Source organism: Gordionus sp. m RMFG-2023, chromosome 2 (genome assembly GCF_954871325.1).
Source record: "Gordionus sp. m RMFG-2023 chromosome 2, tfGorSpeb1-WG-v2, whole genome shotgun sequence".
NCBI classification, from domain to species: domain Eukaryota; kingdom Metazoa; phylum Nematomorpha; class Gordioida; order Chordodea; family Parachordodidae; genus Gordionus; species Gordionus sp. m RMFG-2023.
In genome coordinates this window covers 31,383,840-31,396,841 of record NC_088776.1, presented here as the reverse complement: position 1 = coordinate 31,396,841, position 13,002 = coordinate 31,383,840, and the positions used below count along the sequence as shown (strand labels likewise).

General features: G+C 29.0%; 1 protein-coding gene across 1 annotated transcript; it reads right to left on the bottom strand.

Moving 5' to 3' along the window:
* Nucleotides 1–313: 313 nt before the first annotated feature.
* Nucleotides 314–1,329, bottom strand: LOC135923844 (NADH dehydrogenase [ubiquinone] iron-sulfur protein 4, mitochondrial-like). The gene is made up of 5 exons (XM_065458820.1): nt 1,235–1,329; nt 1,078–1,192; nt 864–1,039; nt 736–815; nt 314–695 (listed from the first exon to the last, which is right to left on the bottom strand). Exons 1-5 carry the CDS (start codon nt 1,252–1,254, stop codon nt 592–594), a joined length of 495 nt encoding a protein of 164 aa, XP_065314892.1. The 5' UTR covers nt 1,255–1,329; the 3' UTR covers nt 314–591.
* Between the last annotated feature and the right edge of the window lie 11,673 nt (nt 1,330–13,002).

Below are 13,002 nucleotides of genomic sequence, written 5' to 3'. Positions count from 1 at the left end.
AGCAACTGGAGTGGTGATGAGAATAAAATGAGTTAGTGATGTTGAATGAAAGATGCAAGATGAATAGGTTAGCTCATTGGAGGATCAAGGCCTTGAGGAAACCAACAAATGAGAGTAAAAGTGACAACAAGCAAGATTATAACAATAATATGGTAAAAAGTGAAGAAAAGAGATCAGAGGGGATGGCTTACTCAAACAAAGCTAGAAAACTGCAAATAAATGATAAAAAAAGATCAAATATAAAATTATAAAATATAATTTAATTAAATAAAATTATTACCTTAAATATTTCATAATTTTTAGGCAAAAATGGTCAATTTAAGAATAGTGTATTAGTAGGAAATAATAAAGAAGTGCAAAATAAAATAGCTGTTATGTTAACAGATTATCATATTGCTAATATTAACAAAAAAATAAGTGTTAACTGTGAGTAAAAATGGCTTTAAAAAGTATAAATTCCACCAAAATAATTAAATATTTAGATTAATTATTATATTTCATGTATATATTATTCACCAAAAAAATTTATAATAAAAGGTACACTGAATGATTCTTTAAAGCATATTAAGATTTATCTAAATTATGATGGTTTTATTTAGTGGAAGATCGTGTTCTTTTATTCCATGAAAAAATAGTTGCATACGATTTTGGTATAATTTTTTTATCTCTTTTCTCTTCAATCACATAATTATATCCTTAAAATGAAATTAAATAACATTATATAATATAAAAAACTATTTTTTTCGCAATATATAACAGCATCTTCTTTTGACCCAAACTCCAATGTGCCATCAATATTTGAAAAAGGATCAGCTCTTTATTATTAATTAATTTAATATGTTACAATATATATATATATGTACGATGAAGTCCAACCCATCAATGGATTTTCCCATCTTTCTTGATTATCAAATTGAATCTTCCATTTATGAGTATTATTAGTACCAGATTGCATGGTATTTCTTGTAGGCACATAAATTCTAACAAATCTTTCTTCCTGCTCTAATGGGACCCCAGATAAACAAGTAATATCTTCTTTCTTAAATGTACATAAAATTATTTTAATTAATAATTTACATCATCCGCAATAGTTATAGTGGACTTTATAGACTTCGGTTCATCGATTGTTTTTTTTGTAAGATAAGAATTTGCAGGTATTTTAATAGGTCTTGTTGAGCAATATCTCATAGTACTAATAAAATAATATTTAACTTATAAAATTATAAATGCACACCTAATAAATAATTTAATCATAATTTTCTTAGCTTTGAAAATGCTCAACTAGTTGAGTAATCAGCTGTTAATAATTAGGGAAATCATTGTACTTAATATAAAATTAGATGACATGACAGTTCACTTTAACTGATGTCAAATATAGCTATGCAGAACCAGTTCTGTCATCTAGGCATTTACGCAGTCAGAACCAAAATTTAACTTTAAGGCAACTTTTGAAAAATAAAATGGAAAAATTTAATATAAATATAAAGATCTATTGTTTTTATTTATACCTTGAATTTTTTTTAAAATGACTATCGACCCCAATAACATACACATTATACAATTATCAAAGACATTTAATATTACTATTTAAAAAATTATTGTAGTGTATAGTAGTAATAGAATTCTTGCAATTTTATTTCTTTTATTTCATATCAAAATAATATATCTTTTTTGTTATTCAAATTCATCTGATAATATATAATAATGAAAATAAACATTTTACAAAAAATACAAAAATAACAATTTAATACATATCATAAATGTATATCAATAAAATCCGCGGGTGCAGTGGCGTAGGTAGGAATTTTTCTTAGAGAGGGTCCATACATATAAATCCTGGGGGCTTGGCCCCCAGACCCCCTTTAACGGGCCTTCGGCCCTTTTGCCCAGCCTTCGGCCGGGTTTATTATAAAAATCATAATCACATCTTCAACAATATATAATAAATAAATGCATAAATAATATGTTATTATAATTTAGTAGAATTTTCTCAATGACTTTAATAATACTACCCAGAATAGTTTCAATAGTAATATAATATCCTTCCATAAACATCAAAACAAGAAAAATATAAATATTAATGGTATTTATTTGATATAAAGTCACTTTTAAGTCTTTTGAACGTATAATCTAAAAAAAAATTTGCTCTGGGTGGGGTCCAAACCCGAAAACCACTCCCGTAGCTATGCCACTGCGCGGGTGATATGCCATTTTAGTTTCCCTTAAAAATAAAATATTAAAATTTTTGAAATTCAGAGTTCAATTTGTATATAAAATTTTTATATTATGGGAAACAAAACCCAGTGTTACATGCTAATTTGAATTCAACAACGATGCATTTTAATGATGCTGGGTTAGGTCGGCATAGGGTTGTTATATTTTAGGGTTGGATCGGACTCAGCTTGCCGAAAAAAGCAAAGTTTGAATACAAAAAACGATTTCCAAGAATTCAGACCATAATCAGACCTATTTAATGGGTTGTGGTTGGCCCGCTATGAAGAATTTAGTATAAAATAAATAAAAATAATCAATAAAAATTTTAAATAGATAAAAATAATCATTAAAAATTTTAAATAGATAAAAATAATCATTATATATATTAGAGGTAGATCTATATTATATTTTTAAATCAATATTAATTTTAATTTAACATAAATCAGTATTTAATATTTCCAGTGCAAAATTTAATAAGGATTTTATTCTAATTTTGTATGAACAATGATTATCTTTCTATATATAAAAGTACTATATTATAGATTTTGTGATTGAAGTAGAAGCAAGCCACCAGTGGCATAAATAGGAAATTTTATTGGGAGAAGTCTTTATCTATAAATGCTTGGGGGCTACCCCCCCCCTTCCACCCCACAAGCCTCCACTAACGGTTTTTCGATATTTAGCTCAGCTTTTGGAAATATTTTTTTCATTTTTATAAATATATTGAATAATTAACAATAATATAAGGTCATTTATAACAAAAATATCACAAAATTTAAAATTTAAATTTTTTCATAGATTATAAAATTATTATTTTTTAAAATTATTTTATAAGATAGATACTATTTTTAGGGATAAGAGTTTAAGCTTTATCTTCAAGTAAGAATTGATCAGTAGAATATAATATCTAGTATATAATTTTATTTCAATTTATAAAATATATAAATATCAAGTCTTTTTCTTTTATTTTAATTTATCAAGTCTCACCATCTTAAAAATGTATCTTTAAATTAAATATTAATATCACAAAAAAAATAAGACGGTCGATTAGTAAATTGAATAAATCCGAATGTTACATAATATAAAAATAAAAATTTAATTTAGGTTACGCTAATATAAAAGAAATAAAAAAAAAAGGAAAAATTAGAATTGAGTCATGCCGATTTATATAAAAAAATAATAAAATCAAAGTTATTTTAAAGAAATTAACATTTTCACTTAAATTACGCCAAAAGGTAAAAAAATGAGAAATAAAGTTAATCTAAATCAAAAAATAAAAAATATGTTAGTACAATAAATATCAACAATTAATATAAAATACTAGGACTACACCCTAGCCCAACCTACAGCCGAAAGGAGTGTCGTCTGTTGATCACAAATGGCGCTGAATCCTAAATTCTCATGAATCACAATTAGTGGTAAATAACAAATGGCGAAGGATCACAATCATGAAATATCAGACTTTAAATACAAATATCATATGGGTATAGAGTTTAGGACGGATATTGAAAAAATAACATTAATTTATGTGTAGCCATAATATAAATGAGTATATTTTCAATAGCTAATTTTATTGAGCAGGAATAACAAGAAATAAAAATTACACAAATATTTACTATATGCAAAATAATAAGTATATATGCGAATAAAAACGAATATTGTTTGGAGAACCATTCTGGCAGGCTTTCTAAAGAAAAAAGTAAAGGAAAAGAAAGGGGGAAATAAAATAAAAGAGAAGAAGAAAAGAAAAGGGGAAAGCAAAAGGTTAAGGAAAAGAAAAAGGGGAAAAAGGGGGGGGGGGTTAAGATAAGATTGTTAAAAAATCCGATTTGGGTCGATTTTTAAAAACGATCCAATTAAGATTTTAGCCAAAATAATAGGCAAGACCAAAGATTTTGCTGGTAGATGGCAGATATGTTTGGACCTATATTTTTCCAAATCTCGAGGCTTATATAATATTCTTTGTCTAAAATCTTAATAGTGTCTTTTTTGTAAATTGACCCAAAATCAGCTTCTTTATAAAAATTGAAGGGTGAAGAAAAAAGGAAAGATAAAGAAAAAATGGGGAAAAGGAACAGTGAAAGCAGTGGCGTAGCTACGGGGGTGGTTTTCGGGTTTGGACCCCTCCCAGAGCAAATTTTTTTTTTATACGTTCAAAAGACTTAAAAGTGACTTTATATCAAATAAATACCATTAATATTTATATTTTTCTGGATTTTGTGGAAGGATATTATATTACTATTGAAATTATTATGAGTAGTATTATTATAAAGAATAACATATTATTCATGCATTTAAAAAATATATTTATTATATATTGTCGAAGATGTGGTTATGATTTTTAAGATAAACCCGGCCGAAGGTCGGGCAAAAGGGCCGAAGGCCCGTTAAAGGGGTCTGGGGGCGAAGCCCCCAGAATTTTTTATGTATGGACCCCCTCTAAGAAAAATTCCTAGCTACGCCACTGTGATAGATGTTTAAAATTAATATTGAGAAACCTAGGCTAATAATAATAGATGACATGTTAGCTTTGGAACCAACTTTTGATTATTATAAGTTATTTTTTTTTACGATTATTACTCACTTTAAATTAAAATTTGCTGGGCATAGCAAAATATTTTAATTTCTTTTGCTATCATTCTCAGAACAATTATAGACATGCTAAAATCAGATACTGAAGCTTGGCATTCTGATATAAGCACCATCATCTCTACAGATCGTCCCAGCAACCCTATTGAGACATTACAATTAATTATTTAAGGAAACTTTAAACTTAAGAACAAATATCAAAACACTTTTAATAATTTTAGCAACACAAATTATATAACACATTATATTATAGATTAAAATAAATGTTATATAAAATAAAATTTATATATATAACAAAACATAAATTTTATATAAACTATTGTAAAACAATTTATAAATAACAAAATATAATTTTATGTCAAGTGCTTATTTAAAAAAATATTTTTATTGCTTTTGATTAAAAAAAACTATAAATACTTTGTTAAAAAACTTTATATTTTATATATTTAACTTAATTCTTAGTGGCCCTTTCGCCATTTCCTCTATGACCTCATTTGGACTAGGATTAATATCTCTATAGATATTTAGAAGAGCCAATCCATTGGTCCTCGCCTGGCCAGAGGTTGCCCTTAAATAACTTTTAAGTCGAGTCAGTGTCGAAAATGACCGCTCATTGGTGCAAGTAGTTATGGGAAGTGTTGCTAATATTATTAAAAGTGTTTTGATATTTGCTCTTAAGTTTAAAGTTTCCTTAAATAATTGTAATGCCTCAACAGGGTTACTGGGACGATCTGTAGGGATGATGGTGCTTAGATCAGAATACCAAGCTTCAGTATCTGATTTTAGCTGTTCGTATCCACCGATAATGTCGGATTCATAAAAAATACTAATTTTTTTAAAGCTAAGCATTATATTATTGTTAATAATTAATTGTTCTGAGGATGATGGCAAAAGAAAATTAAAATATTTTAATATTTTGCTATGCCCAGCAAATTTTAATTTAAAGTGAGTAATAATTGTTTTTAATAATGGTAAAAAAATAACTTTTTTATAATAATCAAAAGTTGATTCCAAAGCTAAAATGTCATCTATGATTAGACTAGGTTTCTCAATATTAATTTTAAGTTTCTTACCCAAACTTAAACATCTTTCATATTTTTGTAAAAAAATATTGTTGGCATTTACCTCAGCATCTTCAAATATTTTAAGAAGCCTCTTGGCTTCATTCATTGCTGACACAATGTTGATATTTTCCCTTTGAAGATATCGACTTAAATTTACAGTTTTTAAAAAAATATAATTCATACAAAAAATTGATATAATAAAAGGGGTTTTATAAATTGATGAACACAATTCTTTGGCAATATTAGATGTATCATTATCATTCCATCTACTTATTATTTTTAAAGTTTCAACAATGCCTTCCAGTGCTTTAATAAAACCAGTAATAGAATCTTGCCTTTGAAGAAATCTTGTAGGCGAATATTTCTTTAATTTTTGAACATTGGAGCCATCTATATCTTTTAAAACATCAGATAACACCTTTGATCGCTTCCCAAAACTTAAAAATTCAATCACTTTGGATACGATTTCAATGGTTAATAAAGATTATATAAATTATGTGAATAATTATTTACTTAAACTATTATTAATCTCACGAATTCCACAAGCTTTGGAGATAACTAAATTTAAAGAATGTTCTCCACAATGTACATAGAGAGCTTTTGGACACTTTTTTTTTATATAAGCCTGAACTCCATTAATTTTCCCAGACATTGCTGGAGCACCATCGTATCCTTGTCCCCGAATTTTATTAATATCGATATTATAGTTTTTTAAAAAAGATATTATATGTATTCCTATATTTTTCCCTGTACCATTATCAAGTGGAATAAATTGCAAAAAATATTCACTGATTTTTAAGGTATCCAGGTTTAATATACGGATAACCAACGACATTTGTTGTTGATTTGATATGTCAATTGTTTCATCTGCAAGTACAGAGAAAAATGCAGATTTTTTAACTATGGTAACTAATTTTTCGACAATAAAATTATTGCATATGTTAATAATTGAATTTTGAATATCCGGAGATATATATAGGGCATTATTTGGCACATTGTCAAATATAACCTTGGTTCCCTCACCACCTAGATGACAATATGACTTCAGCAACTCTTTAAAGTTGCCCTCATTAACTGAAGTTTCATTATAATTCAATTTACCACTGTTTTCTCTGTGACCTCTTAACGGCATTCCCTGCCTTCCCAGATAAATGATTGCTTGAATAATAATTTGTAGATATTTACGATTATTCGTTGCCCCTTTTGCCTTTAAATTTGATAGTTGGGTGTCAATAGCTGGAATAACACCTTTAGAAATTTGAGTTAAATTTGTTAACATGTATTCTGCACTATGATGATAGGCACATTTTTGGTGAGATAAGAATCTTTCTTTTGCATGTTTGTATTTGGCAAATCCATGCGAAACAAGCTCTCCCAACTTTTGATGATTGATTCCACCATATCTAGGACCAAAGATTATACATACTTTACAATATGCAGAATGTTTAAGATGAGAATAACTAAGCCATATATACTGATTGAGCCAATTAAGTTGAAATGACAACTTTACATTTTAAAATTGATTTGAGGGAAAATATATGATGAGGGAGGATGCCATATTTTAGAATATATGTATAATTTTTCTTTAATATGATGGGTAACAAAATTCGATACATCATATGGGAAATCTGAATTGGCATAACTGCATATCTCTATAATTATAAGACTAAATATTAAAACATAATTATATAATACCTGATGTGGAAGGTAAATTGGAGCCTAAAGTATCAAATTCATTTCCAATAATGTTCTCTCCAAGTACTTCAGATATATCTAAAATTATAATGTAAATTATAAAGTAATAGACTATATCACTTGTAGTAGGTGATGGTTCTAAATGATCTAGTATAATTGGTTGTCTATTATCCTTTAGTTTTCTGGAGTATGTGGGAATTGCTAAGATTTTAAATAAATATAATACCTGACATGAGTGGAACTTCATTTCCATTTAAATTCTCCCTAGATTTTTTAGATATATCTAAAATTTTAATGTAAATATTAATAAGTAATTGATTACATTACATTTATTAGATAGTGATTTGTTGTGACTTAATGTATTTTTTTGTTTGTTATCACTATTTTTTTTACCCCTTGGTGTGAATATTAATTGAGATATTCCTATAAAAATAAATTAAAATAAAACAACATATTAGATAACCTTTAAATTCTAAATTGATACAGCCTATAATATTTAGTTGACTACTATCATTCTTCTTCAATGTGATACTTGATATACCTAAAATTATGATAAATATTTAAAGGTAATAGTTAACATTACTTTTACTAGGTAGAAATTTGAAGTGATCAAGTGTATTTAGCTTATTTTTATCATAATTTTTTATAGAGTATCTAGGTATTTCTAAAATTTAAATGAATACATTTAAATAAGGTCATATAAGTTCATAAAATACCTGAGGTGAGTGGTAAATTGTTGCTTATGGTATCAAGTTCATCATTAAAATTCTGATTTTCTATATTAATTGGTGATTCATTTTAATAAGGTCATTATAAAATACCTGATGTGGGTGGTAAATTGTTGCTTATGGTATCAAGTTCATCATTAAAATTTTGATTTTCTATATTAACTAGTGATTCATTTAAATAAGGTCTTTATAAAATACCTGATGTGGGTGGTAAATTGTTGCTTATGGTATCAAGTTCATCATTAAAATTTTGATTTTCTATATTAATTAGTGATTTGGTGTGTTCATTTTGTTGACTATCATCATTTTTATTAAATGTAATACTTGATATATCTAAATCTATAAAAAAAATATTTAAATCTTAATAGATTATATTACTTGTACTAGGTAGTGATTTTATATGGTCTTTGGGTATATAAATGAGTGTATGAAGATCATTTTCTTCCCTCCTACGTTTGGGTATATCTTATAAATGTCAAAATATTTTGGTTAGCCAAAATTATTTAAAATAATAAATTACCCAAAGTGGTTTGTACTGGCAATTTTAATTTAGTTAAAACTATGACTAGGTGTTTAATTTTGAATTCTAAAATAAAAATAGTTAGCTATTAATTTTAAATATTTTTTATATTAAATGTTATTTTGACCTGGTGTATTTACATCATCCTTATTTTTTTCAATAGAGCCTATAATGCATAAGATATTAATTAGTACACTGGATTAAATATTTTTTAACCTCGTGTATTTATATCATGCTTATCATTTTCAACAGGGCATAAATTGCATGAGATATTAGCTGGTAAATTTGTTTCATTGTTTTTCGCTAAAATTAAATAAAAGTATCTATTAGTATATTTTTTTGTTACCTAGTAAATATTTTCTAATGTCCATTTTATTCAATCTTAAAGTTCGTAAATAGGAAATAACAATCTTTACTTTTTAGTCATAAATTTAATCTCTTTAATAATTTCATTTATAAAAATGCTACAAAATATAAACCAATTATATATTATTAGAAATAAAAGCATGAGAAAGTAGATTATGCACTATTTTATTTCATATTATTATTTTCGAACCATATCTTCTATAAATTATAATAAATATTTTTTTAAATATGCATAAATAATATATTATTATAATTTATTAGATTATTATCAATGACTTTAAAATAATATATAGAATAATTTATATATATATAAAAGTAATAATATCCTTCCACAAACATCAAAACCAGAAAAATATAAATATTCATGGTATTTATTTGATATAAAGTCACTTTTGAGTCTTTTGAACGAATAATCTAAAAAAATTGCTCTGAGGGGGGGGGGGGGGGGGTAGATTATGCACTTTTTTATTTCATATTATTATTTTCGAACCATATCTTGGATAATTTATTATAAATATTTTTTTAAATATGCATAAATAATATATTATTATAATTTATTAGATTATTATCAATGACTTTAAAATAATATACAGAATAATTTATATATATATATTTAAAATTAAAAGTAATAATATCCTTCCACAAACATCAAAACCAGAAAAATATAAATATTCATGGTATTTATTTGATATAAAGTCACTTTTGAATCTTTTGAACGAATAATCTAAAAAAAATTGCTCTGAAGGGGGGGGGGGTAGATTATGCACTTTTTTATTTCATATTATTATTTTCGAACCATATCTTGGATAATTTATAATAAATATTTTTTTAAAAATGCATCAATAATATATTATTAAAATTAATAGATTATTATCAATGACTTTAAAATAATATACAGAATAATTTATATATATATATTTAAAATTAAAAGTAATAATATCCTTCCACAAACATCAAAACCAGAAAAATATAAATATTCATGGTATTTATTTGATATAAAGTCACTTTTGAGTCTTTTAAACGAATTTTCTAAAAAAAAAATTAATTGCTCTGGGGGGGGGAACAAACCCGAAACCCCCCCCCCCCTCGTAGCTACGCCACTGCTCGTACTTATATTTTTGCTATAACATTTGATATCATAACTAAAATATAAATTATATATATATATAAGTCTAAAATTAAAATAAAATACTTTGAAAATGGATTATTTTTATCCGAATCTTCCTCAACTTTTTTCCCCAATTTTAAACAAGGTTCACAATAAATATAATCAGGCATTATCGTGCTTTTCTTATTCTCATTCTTCAAAATAAGATTTCCAAAGTACTTCCACACATAACTTGATTTTTGCTTAGTAGAGAGAGTTGTTATTTCATAATTGTATATAGGGTGGTTTAAAACGCGCAAATCCATAAAAATAATTAATATAGCCGAAATGAATATGGTGTATGAATGAATGTAAATGATATACACTATTCTATTATATAAAGCAATAGAATACAATTCATGTTTTATTATATTAATGTTAATATTCAAATTTAAATAATAATAATTTAATATATAAATATAATTAAACAACATTCTAAATATTATACACGCCGCGCCGCCGCTATAAGAAAAATCGGCGGCTAGCCGGCTCACGCCGCTGATCTCAATCGGCGGCTGTTCCGGCGTGAATAAAATTGCGACGGCGCACAGGTCTATCTGTACCCCAATAGTTATGAACGATTTCCTTTAACAATATAAATATCTTATAATATTAAAACATACTATTTAATATAAAATATTATATGTCAAATCATCATTAACATTTACACGTATTATCAACTTCCATTACTGATAATCATTATTCTATATCTAGTGTGAAAGATATGAAAGAAACCAATTCGCTGGAATTCCTCAGAGACATAGCAAACAAAGCCCAGGTCTATGCAAAATCAATCGCCTGGGGATGGGATCAAATTAGATGGGAATCTCAACAAACCATGTATAGATTTGTAGGAGGGCCGCCACCTATGCCGGAACATGTGCTCTTTCGAACTTCCCCTGCCTCCTATGCGGGAAAGAAGCAAGGGCAAACAACCTCCCGCCTTGGATCTCCTACTAGAAACGTTATCGATAGCCAACCCTCCACAAGCTACGGAAATATTAAACACGGATTCCCTAATAGAAACAAGAAATCTGCAAACAATTAATGACTTCCCTCTCAGCCTCCCCCCATCTACGATCGAGCTGGGAATCATAGACGCCCTGACCCCGTGGGGAGGCAATTGCATTGATGATATGCAAAAACGAAATCAAACGCTGGATCAAAGATGTCAGGCGCCAAAAGTTCTCACCCGCGGGGCCCACAGGCCCAAGGGAAGCTGAGAATGAGATAGACGACTCACGATCAATATCCAGCGCCGACAGTATCCCGGACCTCCCTGTGACCGAACAATTCGACCATAACGGAGAACCTATCATCATGAGTAACATCTTCGCGGATAGAATAACTCCATACACGACCACTGTCATGCCCCCGCCAGCGCCAGCGGGCGACAGTGATTCGATTGGTAGATTCCACAGGCTCTTGAGGTTGATGGGTATTGACACAACGGATCACGTTCAGCTCGATATTCGCGCTACTCTAGGACTCTCAGCGTCGGTCTTGAAACCTCACTCAGATCAATCTCCCTTCACCAAGAGGGTAGCATTGAGGGGTTCCTGCCCGAAATTCGATAACCAGGCAATTAGCGATAACGGGGGATACTTCAAAAACAGATTCACCCGTTTAGCAGCCAAGTACCTCCCCATCATCAACCAGCTGGTAGACGGTGGGATTATCGAAAGGACCGACGCCACGTTCTGTTCACCACTGTTTCTTATTCCTAAATCAGACGGAACGCCTAGAGTAATATCAGATTTCTCCAATGTTTCAAGAAATTTTATTCGATATCCCTTCAGGCTAAGAACGATTCCTATGATCGCCCCCTTATTAGCAACAGCAACAAAGGCTACAAAAATTGATCTAAAATCGGCGTTTTACTCCATTCCACTCGCATAAAGTAGGAGGAGATTCTTCGGCTTTGCCACCTCATCAACTAAGTTTCGTTATAAAACATTACCCATGGGGGCAGCATTCTCCCCGTACGCATTACAAAACATTATTCTAGACTTATGTGCAAAATCAGTCAAGAAAGCAAACTACTCGGTATACCTTGACGACATTATCATATTCCATAACGTGCCAGATTTAGTTTTTCAAGATACCATTTCCTTTCTAGATATGGCAACAGCATGGCGCCTAGACGTCAACACCACGAAATCCATAGTTATTCCCACAGATAAGTTAACATACCTAATAGATTTTACTAATAAATCGGCCGAAATTGATGAGGAAAACAAGGCGCGATTGAGATTCTGCCAATTAATTCTATACAAACATACGCTGCAATCAATGTCAATAGAAAGGAGTATAGCACTTGAAGTTCTAGGCGTCCTAAACCACGACATATATTCGATAACAGGATTGTCTAGAGTATTCGCGCCTTACTATTCTACCATGCTAAACGAAGAGGAAGTATCCCCAATTGACTACGTTAAAGCATACCCAAAGGCCGTTATCGCGATTTGTTCCCTTATGGAACCCTTCCCATTCGTTTTCCCAATAGGACCGATTATCCACGTGGATGCCTCGTTAACCATATAGGGCTAGCTGAGGTAGGACAAGCGGGATACTCGTTTACCTTCGACGAAATAAAGCACGATCTAGGAATCCCAGATCTGGCAACCCCACATATTAATCAAAAAGAAATCCTAGCGATATGGGCAGGGTGCAGATATG

Bases quoted from the DNA above. Each gene is read 5' to 3' on its own strand.
- LOC135923844 (XM_065458820.1), bottom strand. From the start codon at position 1,254: ATGATTAAATTATTTATTAG. The intron at 1,040-1,077 runs GTAAATTATTAA...TGTACATTTAAG, and splicing joins CTATAACTATTGCGGATGAT to AAAGAAGATATTACTTGTTT. The intron at 816-863 runs GTACATATATAT...TTAATAATAAAG, and splicing joins TTGATGGGTTGGACTTCATC to AGCTGATCCTTTTTCAAATA.